Source organism: Leucoraja erinacea, chromosome 17 (assembly GCF_028641065.1).
Source record: "Leucoraja erinacea ecotype New England chromosome 17, Leri_hhj_1, whole genome shotgun sequence".
Classification (NCBI taxonomy): Eukaryota; Metazoa; Chordata; class Chondrichthyes; order Rajiformes; family Rajidae; genus Leucoraja; species Leucoraja erinaceus.
The window spans coordinates 38,450,520-38,468,103 of NC_073393.1; the positions used below are offsets into that span (position 1 = coordinate 38,450,520).

Here is a 17,584-nt window from a genome sequence, read left to right on the forward strand (position 1 = left end):
GATTTGACTTTATTGCCTTCCATCACAGTGAGGCATGTGGGGAATCCACTGTGGTGGATGTTTATGTTAACTTTTATATAGTTGTGCGTCTTGTTGCTTTTTTTGAGTATGGCTGTATGGTAATTTGAATTTCACTGTACCTTAATTGGTACACCTGACAATAAACTGACCTTGTCCTTGAAACCTTGAACTACGACTTTTAAAATCGATTTGGACAGATATATGGATAGGAAGGATTTAGAGGGCAACAGGCCAAATGCTGGCAAATGGGACTAGCCTATTATGCCAATGTGGTGGGTGGGCATGGACAAGGTGGGCTAAAGGGCCTAAGTCTGGGCTCACAGCTCTTTCACTCCGTGACTGAGATGCCAAGAGTTCGGAAAACCCCAATTAATTTGTTCATTGAAATTTCAGATCAAGGATTTTTCTTTTTCAATAAACAATTTTCATTTTTGGTGTCTGCTTGCTGTTGTCAAATGTTAAGGGCCTGTCCCATAAGCATGCGACTGCATGCGGCAAACGTGACCAAACCGGAAGCGGGGGCCGCGCGGAGGTTGAGTGATCCCGTACGAGTTGATGTGAAATTCGAGCGAAGTCCGCGGGAAGCTCGCGCGTGACGTACGGCGTCAAGACGCTGCGTACGGCATCGAGACGCTGCGTATGCCCGTACGGCCTCAATGCAGCTTCAGGCCGGTAGGCCGTTGCCGCGCGGAATTTTTGGACAGGGTCAGTTTTTCGGAGCCCCGCGCGATGTCGGGACCAGCTACGCACAACTCCATACGGCTCCGACGATCGAAGTGGGACCGGCCCCACGAGGCCGTACGGCTCAAGCGACCACGTTAGGTAGCGCTTGCCGCATGCAATCGCATGCTCGTGGGACAGGCTCTTAACACGCTCGCCAAAAGTCAAAAAAGGAATGGCAGACCTTTCAAAGATGGATAAAAAGGATTGTTCCTATGAACTTGTAACTGATCACCATTTGGCTATGAACTTCAAAAGCTGCAAGTATTTTGTGGGCCTGTGGAACCAAACGCTTGGGGAAGTTTACATTGCATGTTAAACTGCAGAAAGCAAGCCCAGCTGGCATGATCTGCTCTGGCTGCAATTGTTGCCCAGATTGCTGCACAGTTAAATAACTGGACGGCAAAGAGCATCTCGTACTCAAGTGAAGTACAGATGGAAACGATGTGTATCTGTTGGAAACTAGATCGCAACAAATCCAAGTTGAAAAATAAATTGAGTTGACATTCAGATAATTTCTATTCCTGGAGGTTTTTAAATTGGACTTTTTTTTTATGGCTGCACCAAGGAAATGTTATAAATTATGTCAAGAGGTTATTTAGAAACCAAAAGCTTCCCTGTCTGGGAACAGCTATTGTAGATATCAAAGAGTGGTGGAGTGCATTCTAACATAGAAACATAGAAAATAGGTGTAGGAGTAGGCCATTCGGCCCTTCGAGCCTGCACCGCCATTCAATATGATCATGGCTGATCATCCAACTCAGTATCCTGTACCTGCCTTCTCTCCATACCCCCTAATCCCTTTAGCCACAAGGGCCACATCTAACTCCCTCTTAAATATAGCCGATGAACTGGCCTCAACTACCTTCTGTGGCAGAGAATTCCAGAGATTCACCACTCTCTGTGTGAGATCAATATGGACCATTGGAATGGAGTTCTAAAGCGGAAGAGGTTACCAAACAGCAGTCTGAAGTTGGGTCTCTTCCCGAAATGTCACCTAGTCCTTCGCTCCATAGATGCTGCCTCACCCGCTGAGTTTCTCCAGCATTTTTGTCCACCTTCGATTTTTCCAGCATCTGCTGTTCTTTCTTAAACACGAAACCTAGAGCTGGTATTTTTGATTCATTTGATGCGTTGGTGGTGTGACCTTGGGATTTATTGGCTTTTTAATTAAGTTTCCACAATCAGAAAAACACTGAGGTTTATATTGAAGGAACTAGTCGAGCAAAAGCTGGAACACAAACCAGCCTGCAGACCACGGAAATGCTTGAAATACCCAGCGGGCTGGGCGGCATCTATGGTGGGAGAAACCCAGCCAATGTGTCAGGTTCATGACCTCTCATCAGGAAGTTATTTCAGGTTCCCAGCATAAGAACTTTGGAAATACGAGGAGTTTGGTTACTTGTTCCTGCTCCACCAGTCTATAAAAATCCTGGATCCACTTTTATCTCAACGTTACTTTTCTGCACAAATCCCACACCCCTTATAACCAAAAATCACTGCCACCGTCTTGAAGATGTGCAGCAACTGAGCCTCCACAACACACTTGGGAAGAGCGTTCACAGGGTATTTTGTTCACCAGTTTACAATGGTCTTCCCTTATTTTTAGACTGGTTCATCCAAACAAGGAGAAACAGGATCCCTCCATCTACCCTGTCAAGCTCTGCTGGAATGTTGTTGTTTCAATAGCATCACTACTCATTCTTCTAACCTCTTCATATTAAAGGCTTGGGTTTCTCAATCACTCCGCATCAAGCAAGCTTCCTATCTGTGGCATCAGGGTGGTGATTTTTTTTGCTGCACTTTCTCTATTACAAGTCAATTCTTGCTGTCTGGGACCAGAGGTCATAGCACCAGAATTAAAGGGCATTCCTTTAGGAAGGAGATGAGAAGGAATTTCTTTAGTCGGAGGGTGGTGAATTTGTGGAATTCATTGCCACAGAAGGCTGTGGAGGCCAAGTCAATGGATATTTTTAAGGCAGAGATAGATAGATTCTTGATTGGTGGCGGGTGTCAGGGGTTATGGGGCGAAGGCAGGAGAATGGGATTAGGAGAGAGAGACAGATCAGCCATGATTGAATGGCGGTGTAGACTAGATGGGCCAAATGGCCCAATTCCACTCCTATCACTTTTGAGCTTATGAATTAGGGAGGCGAGTTTTCTAGGTGCTATGTCACCAGAACCCTATATAATTGGACCAGGAATCTTTACTCTTTACTCCTCTTGCACTACAGGACACCATTCTGTTTGCTTTTCGAATTGCAAGCCAAACTTGAAAGTTACATTTCTAGTAACTTGAGTGCACGGATCTGCAGGTTGTTCGACACCATTCACTCTATTGCCATTTCTGGCCTACGCCTCCTACTTTGCATGTCCAAAGTTTTTCTCTAACTGTCACACATTCAAAACTCTGATGTTATTTACATGTTGTTTTACATGTTTTGCATGTTTTACATGATCATGATCCAGAGATTGGGACTTCTGAGGTTTGGCTCTTTAATTGGGCCCTCTCGTACTGCTATTTGCCTCTCGTACTGCTTCAGCTGAACCTCCTCCTTCATCCCATCTATGCCATGGGTTTTCAAAAGCACACTACAACTAGATCTTTTCATTCCAACTCCAACCCCAGTCTAAGTAAATGGCAGTGGGCAGTCAGAGACTTCCAGACTCGTGCTCACACCTACAGAGGACAGTATCGATCCCAACTATACAGCCCCACTCTGTTCCTTCCCCACTCCAGCTTCTTGAAAGGCCCTGTATCATAGTCCTGCATCATTTGCTTATCTGGGTGCAAACCTGTTGCACCAGTACAAGGCTAATGCTCCAGAATGCTACATCTGCTGAACTGCTGCACCCACCCTGTCCTTTTCCAGATGGCGCCCAACCCAGGAGACTATTTGCGTGCAATCGACAGAAGCAGATCTACAGACACATATCACAATCGCCCCACACTCTTAAATCTCTATACCCACAGCAACACTTCTTACTTTCTGGCGTAACCCGTCGCTAAACGTCATTCCCTTATCATGCATCTTGATTGTAATCATGTATTGTCTTCCTGCTGGAGGACAAAAGTGCTGGAGAAACTCAGCGGGTGCGGCAGCATCTATGGAGTGAAGGAAATAGACAACGTTTCGGGCCGAAACCCTTCTTCAGACTCCTTCAAGCCCTGGTCTTCCTGCTGACTGGTTAGCACGGAACAAAAGCTTTTCATGGTACACGTGACAATAAACTAAACTGCTTGGCTGATCCAATCGACAAAACCTAATTACAGACAATGATGGAGAGATTCACCCACATTTTCAATGCACCAGCACAGCTTTTGGCTCACTGAGGAAAAGATCAAATTAGACCTGGCACATCGCTCATGATCAACCAGCCATAGTGATCCTGCACTGCCACTTGCTTGCAACCTGGTAGCTGGTGTTCCAATCATTTGCTGAAAGTTGCTGGCGTGACATTGGAATTTATCGCCTCTTTAGTTAGGCTTCTGCGATCAGAAATACGCTGAAGTTTATATCAAAGGAATCAGTCCAGTAAAAGCAAGAACACAAACCATCCTGCAGATCAACATGCCAGGTCAGAAAAAACAAATGGGAATGCTGTAAATACTCACCAGGTTAGGCAGCATCTGTGATGGGAAAAGCAGAGTTAAGGGCCTGTCCCATTGTACGAGGTAATTCAAGAGTTCTCCCGCGTTTACTCGTAGCGGCTCGTACGAGTAAAAAGTAACCATTTTTTTCAGCACGAGTATTTTTTTTATACTCGTGGACATTTTTCACAGTGTCGAAAAAAACGTCACGAGTTTACCGGATTTCCCAAGTACCTACCGTTAGCATTACGAGCCGCTACGAGACATCCACGATCTCCTTTGGACCTGCTACGGACATTCGCCGAGTTCGAATCAGCGGAAAACTCAGGAGAACTCTTGAATTACCTCGTACAGTGGGACAGGCCCTTTAATGTAACAGATCAATGATACAAATTAGGACTTTGTTTCAGCTTTTCAGAACATAAGGAACAAAACAGCAAGTTTGCCAATTGGCTGCACGTGCCTGATTCATAGAGTTATACAGTAGAGAAACAGGCCCTTCAGCCCAACTTGCCCATGCTGACCATGATGTCTGCTCCACCATTCAAGAAGATCCTGGGTGATCTTTCATCTCAGTGCCACGTTTCTGTACTAAACCCATGCCCAAGACTTGGGTAGCACTTCAGATCAAGGAGGGATAAATTACCTGGTATCTTATCAGATCCTGAGGTGCCAGTTGTAGATGTCAAATTGCAAAGCAGTTTGGAATGCAGTCATTACCGTAGAACGTGAGTGATGTGGCATGTCTTTTTCTGAACCTGAGACCAAAGGCTATGTTGTTGCCTAGAAGGTGGTTGTGAATTATATTAGCTATCTACTTAATTACTACAAAACTTAATTAATTTACTTAATTACTACAAAACCGAGAAGACCATTGTCCCATGAGGTCTGTGTTTGCGCACAACACAACAATCCCATCGGCCTCAGTCACCCAACTTAATCCCCAGTATTTCTGCAACTGTGGATTCTTTCCCATGCCAAACAATTCCCCACTGACCCGGCATCTTAGGGTCAGCAATCAATTGCTCTACCAACATCTCTGTGGGATGTCAGAGGAAGCTCGAGTCTCCAGCGGAGAATCTCACGGTCACAGGGGGAACACACAAACCTCACAGACACAATACCTGAGATCAGGATCTAATTCTTGTCTTTGGTGCAGTGAGGCAGCAGCACTAACTGCTGTGCCATTCTGCTACCTTTGGGGATAGGTGGCTCCTGAGGTGCAGTCCATATTTCACATCTGTAACACATCCCTTAAGGGCCTGTCCCATGAGCATGAGACTCCATGCGGCAAGCGCGACCAAACCAGAAGCGGGGGCCGCGCGGAGGTCGAGTGAGTGACATGAAGTTCGAGCGAAGTACGTACGGCGTCGAGGCGGCTGCGAGCCGGCAGGCCGTTGCCACGCGGAATATTTGAACACGGTCAGTTTTTCGGAGCCCCGCGCGATGTCGGGACCAGCTCCGCACAACTGCATTCGGCTCCGGCGATCGAAGTGGGACCGGCCCCGCGAGCGGTACGGCTCAAGTGACCACGTTAGGTCGCGCTTGCCGCATGGAGTCGCATGCTGGTGGGACAGGCCCTTTATCCTTAACCAACGATGTCCATGCTCGTTAGGCACGGCACACTGTGGCTGAGCAGAGCACCCTGCCCTACCTTCCCGAATAGGCTCCACTAGTTCTGCATCACCCAGCGACAGATAATCAATTCCTGCTGGTTCCCGCTTCAGGCACATTGTGTACAACACTATATTACTTGTTTACCACAGTACAACGCTGTAAAGTTTCAGAGAATTTTACAGTGAAACTTAAGTGGATGATTAAATATTTTAATTGACATGAAATCACTCCTGTTATTCACAAACACTAAAGCACATTGCAGATCTGTTTTGTTTCGTAATGATGGGGGAAAAACACGAGTCAGCTTTTATCTCAGTAAATCTGCTGAATTCAAAGACTCGATGATAATGTGAAGAAGTTCCAACCCATGCCTGTCAATTTGAACTGTCCATTGGCATTTGTCGTTTGCCTAAGGCAACACTGGTTCAATTGTAAACAGGCCAGTGCTATACTCTGTGTTTAAGAGGGAACTGCAGATGCTGGAGAATCGAAGGTTACACAAAAAAGCTGGAGAAACTCAGCGGGTGCAGCAGCATCAATGGAGCGAATGAAATAGGCAACGTTTCGGGCCGAAACCGAAGGGTTTCGGCCCGAAACGTTGCCTATTTCCTTCGCTCCATAGATGCTGCTGCACCCGCTGAGTTTCTCCAGCTTTTTTGTGTAACCAGTGTTATACTCTGTTCATGATTTGAGGGTGATCATTCTATTACACACCTTATTGGACGTGTCAGAATTGTCTTCACTGAGGGGGAGTTTCCTGTCAATAAATCCAGCACATTGTTTTCCCCTTTGTTAACTTGTCCTCTATGGAAACTAAGTTGAAGTATATCCTTAAGATAGACACAAAATGCTGTAGTAACTCGGCGGAACAGGCAGCATCTCTGGAGAGAAGGAATGGGTGATGTTTCGTGTCGAGATCCTTGTTCAGACACGTCACCCATTCCTTCTCTCCAAAAGACACCAATAACAGTGCAAAGGCAAAAACAAGGCCCACCAAGCCTATGTAGTTTGGAGCTTATTTGGAGGTCGTAGTGTTTAATAGCCCTTTGGTTGTTGGGAAGAAGCTGTTCCTGAACCTGGACGTTACAGATTTCAGGCTCCTTTACCTTCTTCCGATGCCAGGAGTGAATGAGCGTGTGGCCAGGGGTGGTGTGGGTATCTGATGATGCTGGCTGCTTTTTTGAGGCAGCGACTTCTGCCAATGCTTTTGATGGTGGGGAGGTCAGTACCTGTGATGGACTGGGCACTGATCACCATTTTTTGCAGTCTTCTTCATTCCTGGGCGTTGGAGTTGCTGAACTACGCAGTGATGCAACCTCTCAATATATTCTCTACTCCACACCTCCTTTGGGGCTTAAAGAAAGCCAATGATTTAACTTTTGAACTCGGGAGCAGTTTGTTTCCAAATTCCTGCAGAAAGAAGATAACTGATCTGGATTTATTTTCATGATTTTTATACAGGAGCGGAATATTTGACGGTAATTATAGCTATTGGTCCTAATCTATTCTGCAATGATTTATACGCTAGCATGAAGTACTGTAACTAACAAACATACCAATGGCCATACAGATATGCAAGAAATGTGTGTGTGTGTTTTTAAGATAACTAAAGGAAAGGATACATATCATCCAACATTTTTTCATGTGGATTGTTAAACTTCCTCAGTAACTGACCACAGTCTGTATGAATTGGCAGCAAAACTTCCCTCTCGATAGCCATCAGCACAGGAGCACCCCAAGGCTGTTTACTCAGTCCCCTGTTCTACTCACTCTATTCTCATGGACTGTGTAGCCGGCCACAGTTTGAGCTCTTCATTCTTCAAATTCCTGACCCCACCGTGGTTGGATGGATTACAGGTGATGATGAGTCAAAGCATAGGAGAGAGATCGTTTGACTGACCAAATGGTGCCAGCACAACAATCTTGCTCTCAATGTCAGTACGGCCAAGGGACTGATTATGGACTGTGGAAGAGGAAGGTGCAGGATCCACAGAATGGTGTTGGAGAGAGTCAAAAACCTCAAATGACTGGGCGTTGCATATCTCTGAAGATCTGTCCTGGACCCAGCATGTTGATGCAATCATATTGAAACCCCATCTCCATAGAAGATTAAGGGGATTTGGTATGTCAACAAATACTCTCCTTCATTTCTCCAGGTGTACAATAGAGAGCATGTTGACTGGTTGCATCACAGTCTAGTTCGGCAACTCAAACGCACAAAACAAATTGCAGAAAGTGGCGAACACTGGCCAGTCCATCACAGGCACTGACCTCCCACTAGCGTAGAGATCGGCAGGAGTGGCCGCCTCAAAAAGGCAACCAGCATCATCAGACCCACACCACCCTGGCTACACTCTCATTGGACTCCTGCCATCAAGAAGAAGGTACAGGAGCCTGAAGACTGTAATGTCCAGGTTCAGGAATAGTTTCTTCCCAATATTGGTCAGGCTATTAAACACTACAACCTCTGCATAAGCTCTATAGACTTGGGGGGGGGGGGGGGGGGGGGGGGAGGGGGGGGGGGCTGGAAAATTGAAGGTAGACAAAAATGCTGGAGAAACTCAGCGGATGATGCAGCATCTATGGAGCGAAGGAATAGGTGACGTTTCGGGCCGAGGACCTTCTTCAGACCCTTCTTTGATAAATAAAGGGATCAGATTCATATTCAGATTCAAATCTTTATTGTCATTGTGCAGTGTACAGTACAGAGACAATGAAATGCAGTTAGCATCTCCCCAGAAGAGCGAACATAGAATATGAGCAATAAATATATATATGTACATACAGACGTCATAGTGCAATTTGTTTCTGGGTGTAGGAGTGTCCGGGGGAGTGACTGGCAATCACCGAGGTACAGAGTTAAGTAATGTAACAGCTGCAGGGAAGAAGCTTTTCCTGGACCTGCTGTCTGGCAACGGAGAGACCTGTTTACCCTCCCGGATGGTAGGGGGGGTAAACGGACTGTGGCTGGGGTGAGAGCAGCCCTTGACGATGGTAAATGTTAGTTGTAACAAAATGTGAAGGTTGTCTGGAGGGGATTAGAAATGAAAATTGAAAATTGATATTTTTATTTAAGCTTTTATAATTGTTTTCCTACATCTAAATAATAAGGCTGTGTGTTTCAGTCCAACTGTTGAGTGTGAATGCATTGTTGAAATGGGCTCCACTTGCAACATCTGGTAGACGGAGGCGTTCCAAAAATAATATCTCTGTAAGGTATAATGATTTGTTATTGGCAACATTTATCCCTCCGAATAAAAACAGATTTTTCAGTTGTTTGGTTTCTAAGGGACAGCTCCTAGTGGTCGCATTGCTAAATATGTCTTTAACCATGAAGGCAGATGTAGATTGTTTTGTTAAGTTTTTAAATTAAGATAAATTCACCGTAATTAAGAGGAAAGAATGATTTTGGTAACCAGGTGTGGCAAATGAACAAGTTTATTCCAGGTTCCTCGGATATGCCCAGAAGTCCCACATAATCCCACATAAAAATAACTGCCGCTGTTTGGAGCTGCCTCAGTGTTGGCTCCAGGAATCCAAATCAAACACGGTGCAAGAACAAACTTGGTTCGCACTTAACCATGCCTTTCGTGATTTGAAAATACCCTTGCATTGTGCGTTGATGGTGTCAAATCTTGGTCTCAAAGCAGCTGGCGAGAGAACTAGCCTTGACCATGTTAACCACACATTTGAACAAGATGGTTCAAGCATAAATCCATCTGTAACATTCAGTTCAGTTTAGTTTATTGTCATGTGTACCGAGGTACAGTGAAAAGCTTTTGGTGTTGTGTCATCCAGTCAGTGGAAAGAACCATTTACAGTGTATAGATACATGATAAGGGAATAATGTTTAGTGTAAGGTAAAGCCAACAATGTCTGGTTAAGGATAGTCCAAGGGTCACCAGTGAGGTAGATACTAGTTCAGGGCGCTCTCTGGTTATATATGTTTTATAGAGCACTGCAAGGATTGTTGCCAATTTGAAATAGAATTGGCTAATAAACACTCAAAAGCTGGTTCTGAATAAAGCATAATACATGGGATATTGGTGGTGAGATTCTGCAAATGTAGGTTACAAGATATCATAGTTCCTGAAAAGAAAAAAAATCAAACGACCTGCGGATGCTGAATATCTGAACGAGAAATAAAACAGAAAACGATGGAATATTCAGCATGTCAGGCAGCATCCGTGGACCCAAAACACTGTCCGTTTCTCTTTTCGCAGATGATGCTTGGCTTGCTGAGTTTGACTTGCTGAGCCAGTGGGAGATGGGGAGGGGGGGGGTGCGCCAAGATGTAACTTTATTTGTTTGTTCAAAACGTGCGTGAAAGGGATTGAGCTCATCTGGTAGAGATGTCGAAGCATAGAGTAGAAACGAGGAACTGCAGATGTTGATTTACACAAATGAGAGACAGAAAATGCTAGAATAACTCACTGGGGCAGGCAACATCCCTGGAGAACATGGATGGGTGATGTTTTGCGTCAGGGCCCTTCTTCAGACATGTAGCCCTCAATTTTAGCCACTCTCCTGGCATCCACTTGATTATTTTGAGCCTGCAGCTTGATTTGGAAGTCTCTCGTGGCAGCCATGATAGCCTTACAGAGACTATACTCAGCCTTATTGTACAGTGTGGGATCATCCTTCTTAAAAACCACACCTGGAGTGCCCTGCCCACGCCCCCAGCAATAGCTACTCTTCCTATCAGCGCTCACAGCTACGTTGGTCATGTTGGGTCACACAATGATCAGTATTTCAGAAGATAGACAAAATGCTGGAGTAACTCAGCGGGCCAGACAGCATCTCTGGATAGAAGGAATGGGTGGCGTTTCCGGTCAAGACCTTCTTCAGACTGAGAGTCAGGGGAGAGGGCGATATGGAGATAAGGAAGTGTAAGGTGTGAAAACAAGACATCTAAGGGGATGAAGTTTCAGGGAATCTGTAGAATGGACCATTGTTAGCTAGGGTTAGGTGACAACTACACATTTCAGAAGGTTCCTTTGCAATAGCAAATGTTGTCTGGTACTTTCGCACCGTTGGCATGAATGTCTTTCTCGATGCTGGAACGGAGAGATGGTAAGGAGATGTGGTCGTTAAAGGCTATTTTAATTGTCTTAGCGGCAGCTTTTATTGTGAAACTTCACCACTATCCTTGTCCCTGTGGCTCATCCAAAAAGCCATCTGACAAAGAAGGGTCTCGACGTGAAACATCACCTATTCCTTCTATCCATAGTTGCTGTCTGACCCGCTGAGTTACTCCAGCATTTTATGTCTATCTTCGGTGTAAGCCAGCATCTGCAGTTCCTTCCTGCACACACGCACAGAGGCGCGGAAGGAACGGTAAAGAGGAAGGTGTCAAGCTCTAACGTTGAAAAGCAAAAAAGATATATTTTTAGCAAGCTTTCATCTTCCCCATTTGTTTAATGATAGAATAAATGATAGTCAATTAATGTATAATCAATGCCTGAATATTGATCTGTTAGTAGATAGAAACATAGAAAATAGATGCAGGAGGAGGCCATTTGGCCCTTTGAGCCAGCACCGCCATTCATTGTGATCATGGCTGATCGTCCCCTATCAATAACCCGTGCCTGCTTTCTCCCCATATCCCTTGATTCCACTAGCCCCTAGAGCTCTATCTAAGTCTGTCTTAAATCCATCCAGTGACTTGGCCTCCACTGCCATCTGTGGCAGGGAATTCCACAAATTCACAACTCTCTGGGTGAATTTTATTTTTCTCACCTCAGCCTCCCCTTTATTCTAAGACTGTGGCCCCCAGGTTCTGGACTCAGATTCAGGGACAGTTTCTTCCCAACGGCAACGGAATCACCCCACCTCAACCAGAGAGCAGTCCTGAACTCCTCTCTACAAAGCCTCAATTGGTGACCCTCGGACTATCTTAGATCGGTCTTTACTCGGCTTCACATTGCACTAAACGTTATTCCCTTATCATGTGTCTATATGCTGTAAAAGGCTAGATTGTAATCATGTGTTGCCTTTCCGCTGAATCGTTAGCACGCAACAAAAGCTTTTCACTGTACCTCGGTACATGTGACTATAAACTAAACCTACTGACTGGCTGGTACACCTGGTGTTTTGGAGCCTCAGAGCCCAGCTAGTCGGGTCTAATATGTCAAGTTATCCTATTGGAATCAACAAAAGTTGTGTTAGACACTGTAACTATGTACGAATGTGGGGATTGAAGTATTTCTCAATACAAACAGTGACCAGTGGTAGTGTTGGCACTGAATCATCACAACCTTGTTCCGTACTGTTTGACACTTCCCTTCATCATGATTCATTCATTTAGTTCCTCATTTACCGGGAAACACTGCAGTTATATTTAGTTTTTAGTTTTGTTTAGAGATACAGCACGGAAACCGGCCCTTCGGCCCACCAAGTCTGCGCCGACCACTGTTCTACACACACTAGGGACAATTTACAATTTCACCAAGCCAATTAAGCTACAAAATTGTTCGCCTTTGGAGGGTGGGAGGAAACCGGAGCTCCCCGGAGAAAACCCACGCAGGTCACGAGGAGAGCGTACAAACTCCGTAAAGACAGCGCCCGTAGTCGGGATGGAACCCGGGCCTCTGGCACCGTTCGGCGGCAACTCTACCGCTGTGCCACCATGACACCCCTCTTAAATGTATCTTTATTTTGCTGTGCAGTTCAGGTGAGAATACCAAATTAAATATTGGTGAACAGTACTTGGCACGAGTTATGAAATCACCAGTCATTGTATATGATTCAGTTCCATTTACATTGCTAACTGTAGATCGAAGTTTAAAAATAAACTTGTGGCCCAACTTCTTCATGCTGAGCATGATACCCTTTCAGCCCTGTTTTTGCCCACATCCCTCTAAACCATTCCTATCCAGGTATGTATCCAAATATCATTTAAATGTTGTTATTTGACCTGTCTCAGCTAGTTCCTCTGGCAGCTCGTTACACCCTGTATGTAAAAAAATGTTGCCCCCTCAGGCTCCTATTAAATCTTTCTCCTCTCACCTTAAACCTATGCCCTATATTTCTTGGTCTTGCCTATGCTGGGAGAAAGACTTCACTCTGCATTCACTCTATCTATTCCATTCATGATTTTATAGAAACGAGTGATATAGCAGGCGACAATGAAGTGAAAGATATGCAAAATAAAAGTAACGATGATCAAGGAAACAGTCCATTGTTAGCTGTGGGCTGGGTGAGAACGAGTTCAGGAGGAAGAACGTCATGTGACAGCTGTAGAATACATTAATAAGGCCACATTTGGAGTACTGTGTACAGTTCTGGTCATCCCGTCATTAGCCTGGAATGGATGCAATAAATGTTGCCTGGCGTAGAAGATTAGAGTTTTAAGGAGAGGCTGGATGGGAGTCTTTGTTCTTCCTGGAGTATAGAAGCCTGCGGGGATGACCTTGTAGATGTTTATATAAAAATATGAGGGGCATGTGCTCCTAGTAAATCTTTCTCCTCTCACCTTAAACCTATGCCCTGTAGATCTTGGTCTCGCCTAGGCTGGGGATGCAGACTTTGTGCATTCAGCCTATCTATTCCCCTCATCTATATCTATATCTGTGTCAGCTCCTAGCTTGCCCATCTCTCTCTCTCGCTCAGACATGGCAAATTCCTTGTAAATCGTTTGGCATTCTTTGCAGCTTAAGGGCCTGTCCCACTTAGGCTATTTTTTAGGCGACTGTCATAGTCGTAGCAGGTCACCGAGAAGTGAGTACAAGAAGACAGGCACAAAATGCTGGAGGAACTCAGCGGGACAGGCAGCATCTCTGGAGAGACGGTATGGGTGACGTTTTCAGGTCGAGAACCTTCGTCAGAATGAGAGTCGGGGGAAGGAAACGAGAGATATAGATGGCGAAATCGAGAGAGATGTAGAACAAAGAAGTGAAAGATATGCAAAAAAGTAACGATGATCAAGGAAACGTTCCATTGTTAACTGTGGGCTTGGTGAACACGGCCTGAAGTCGGAACATCATATGGCAGCTGTAGGAGACATTAATAAGGCCACATTTGGAGTACTGTGTACAATTCTAATCACCCTCTCATTAACATATAAGGATGTAAAAAAGATTTGAAGATGTTGCCTGGTGTAGAGGTTTTGAGTTTTAAGGAGAGGCTGGATAGAGAATGGGTTTTATTCTCCCTTAGAAGCCTGAGGGGATGAGTTAATAGATGTTTATAAAATTATTGGAGGCATAGAAAAAATGAATAGCCACAGTGTTTTCCCCAAGGTAGGGGAATCTAATACGAGGTATTAGATTTGAGGTAAGAGGGGGAAGATTTAAAAGGGACTGGCGGGGCCTTTCCATTCATTGTGAAGGTCCTGTCCTGGTTTCACTTCCTTTAGATGCCACAGTTCCCTTAATTGCCACAGTGAGATGATTTAAAAAAAAATATTCTTAATCATCTTTCACCCAAAGCTGAAACTGTTGGTTTTCATGATACTATGTCACCACATGGATCCAAGAAATCAATAAATGGGGACCAACTCCTTAAGAATAGGTCTTGTTTTTCTATTAGGAGGAGTCTCATTTCTTCCAAATGTGCTGTGTCCAGCATATTACTGATCCACATTTTAAATGTTGGTATATTAGCATTTTTCCAAAATTTAAGTATAAGTTTTTTTTTGCTGTTATTAACCCATAATTGAAAAATGAGTTTTGGTGTGTATTTAATTTGTTCCCATCTCCACTTACTCCAAATATAATCAATTCAGTGTTAGGTTCCATTTTTGTCTTAAATAGCTTTGAGAATATATCAAATATATCACACCAAAATTTATAAAATTTTGAACAAGAGACAAATGAGTGCGTAATATTGACATTTTGAGAAAGACATTTATCACAAATGGGAGAAATATTTGGATAAAATTTATCCAACCTAGTTTTGGAATAATATAATCTATGTAATATTTTAAATTGAATTAAGTTATGTCTAGCATTGATCGAACATTTATGTATATGTATCAAATATTTTTCCCATGTTTCTTTTGAGATTTTTATCATTAATTCTTTTTTCCCAGTCTTCTCTAATTGCCTCTGCTGATGTAATTCTATATTTAAAATACTGTTATACAAGCATGATATTAATTTTGTTGACTCCGCATTGATATTCATTACTTCTCCCAGTGGGTCTAAAATTATACTTTGGAATCTTGGTATATATTTCTTCATAAAGTCACATACCTGTAGGTATTTAAAATGTTGATTGTTATTCAATTTAAATTTTGATTTTAGTTGTTGAAATTATAATAAATTTCCCAATTCATACAAATCACCTACCTTTTTAATTCCCACTTTTTCCCATTGTTTATATGTTTTATCCATACCAGATGGTTTAAATACTGGGTTATTCACTATTGGTGTTAACACTGATAAATTTCTTAATTTTAAAGTAAATTTTATTTGTTTCCAGATTCGTATTGTATTTTGTATAATTGGATTCTTCTTATATAACATATTATTCAGCTTTATTGGGGAAAAAATGATCGCTCCTAGATCGTAGGGGGCGTACGGTTGTTAACGTTGCTCTGAGCATTGATTGACAATATGTTGTTATGGACAAGTGCAAGTGTGTGACTATAGAGAATGGAAGTGGAGAGATCACAGAGACACAGGGAACTGCAGACGTTGAAATCTTGCGTAAAACACAAAGTGCTGGAGTAGCTCAGCATCTGAAGAGAATGGGAAGGCCTGTTTAAACTGACTTTAACCCTCATATTTCGCTTGGGCAGCTTACAACACAGCGGTATGAATAGTGACTTCTCTAACTTCAAGTAACCCTTGCTTTCCCTCTCTCTCTCTCTCTCTCTCTCTCTCCATCCCCCATCCTAGTTCTCTGACTAGTTTCACTGTCCTCCTGCTTAAGGGCCTGTACCACTTGGGCGTTATTTGCGCGTCATTTACGTGACATCATTTACGCGTCACGACACGCGCATCGTGAAGCGCACGTGATGCGTGCATGGTGCACATTACACATGCATGGTGCGCATTACACATGCATGATGCGTGGTGATATAGGCAGTGACGCGTGATGCCCCAGGATTTTGAGATGTACGAAATCTTTGCGTGACTCGCAAATGACGCCCAAGCGGGACAGGCCCTTCAATTTTTCGGATTGTATGCCTCGTTGTCACCTTCCCCCCCAGGTAACAATCTATTGTACACTTCCTTTCCATTGTCTGCTTTAATCTGTTGTTTTCACACCTTACCCCTCCATATCTCCAGAGCCCCTCTCCCCTGACTCAGTCTGAAAAGGGGTCTTGGCCCAAAACCTCACCGTTCCTGCTCTCCAGAGATGCTGCCTGTCCCGCAGAGTTACTCCAGCATTTTGTGTCGATCTTTATATTCTATTTAACTGGTCAGAAAGTTGTTAAATACAAGCCGCACCTCAATGAAGTTGAACCATGGTCTGGAACCATGTGGGTAGCCTGCTGGCTTTTTCAGGACGTTGCAATACCTTGCTGGACAAAGTGGTAGATTCATGCACAAAGTGGGTTCTATTATGTCAGTAACAATCCTGTGCAACGTTAACAAGGACCAAGCTGAAGGCTCTGTCTGAATATGTCAATAGTCAATTCAATAGTCAATTTAATTGTCATTTGGACCCCTTGAGGTCCAAACGAAATGCCGTTTCTGCAGCCATACATTACAAACAAATAGACCCCAGACACAACATAATTTACATTTTACATAAACATCCATCACATTGCTGTGATGGAAGGCCAAAAAAAACTTTAAAATATGGTTGCTTCTGTGGGCTGTGGACCCCACAAATAGAGTTACCACATCTCCTGCCTCGTATCCTCTCCGGTAATATTTGGATAGAAGCCAGTCTCCACCATGAGCTCTGTCTCTGATCTGTTGACCTAGTCCTCATCCTTTACCCGTACTCCAGCTCGTAGTTGGAACAATGGCAGATCATATTCCTGTAAAAAATAAAATGAGTGATCACTCGGTGTGGTTTTACTGCAAAAAAGGGATAAGCAGCAGGTAATGCAATCCAGGAAGTGTTTCTGAATGATTTTGAGAATCACAGTGTGGAAACAGACCCTTCGGTCCAACTTACTCACACCGACCAGCATGTCCCACTTGCCTGCGTTTGGCCCATATCCCTCCAAACCCGTCCTATCCATGGAAGAAGTGTCTCGACCCAAAACGTCACCCATTCCTTCTCTCCAGAGATGTTGCCTGTCCCGATGAGTCACTCCAGCTTTTTGTATCGATTTTCGGTTTAAACCAGCACCTGCAGTTCCTTCCTATACTATCCATGTACCTGTCTAACCCTGTACCTGTTTCTGTGGCTTGAGGATATTTTCCTGTGTATTTTTGCATCAGGCAGAATGTTTGGTTTATTTGCCCAACCCATCAGGGAATGGTGTACGTAAAGTGTCTAAAATAATTCCTTGGTTTTGACTGCATTTTCTTCCTTCAGGCCACACTGGTCGTCTGCTCAAGGCACTGCTGGCAACAAGCATTCTCTTCCTGTGTGCGCAAGGAGGCTTTCAGGTCGCCCTGTATGTTTTGAAAGATGAGGATTTGTTGGGCTATAATTGTAAGTACAACTAAATATTCAGTTTTATTACTTCTTTGCGATGGTATGCTCTCATTTGCTCTTTTAAAAGAA

General features: G+C 43.9%; 1 protein-coding gene across 2 annotated transcripts in view; it reads left to right on the forward strand.

Annotated features, from left to right (window-relative positions):
• piezo1 (piezo-type mechanosensitive ion channel component 1) overlaps positions 1-17,584 on the forward strand; it is a 278,272-nt gene that overhangs the window by 78,977 nt on the left and 181,711 nt on the right. For both annotated transcript variants that reach the window (XM_055649000.1, XM_055649001.1), the window contains exon 3: positions 17,393-17,512. In XM_055649000.1, coding sequence (XP_055504975.1) covers positions 17,393-17,512 — 120 coding nt within the window. The remainder of the gene's footprint in view (positions 1-17,392; positions 17,513-17,584) is intronic.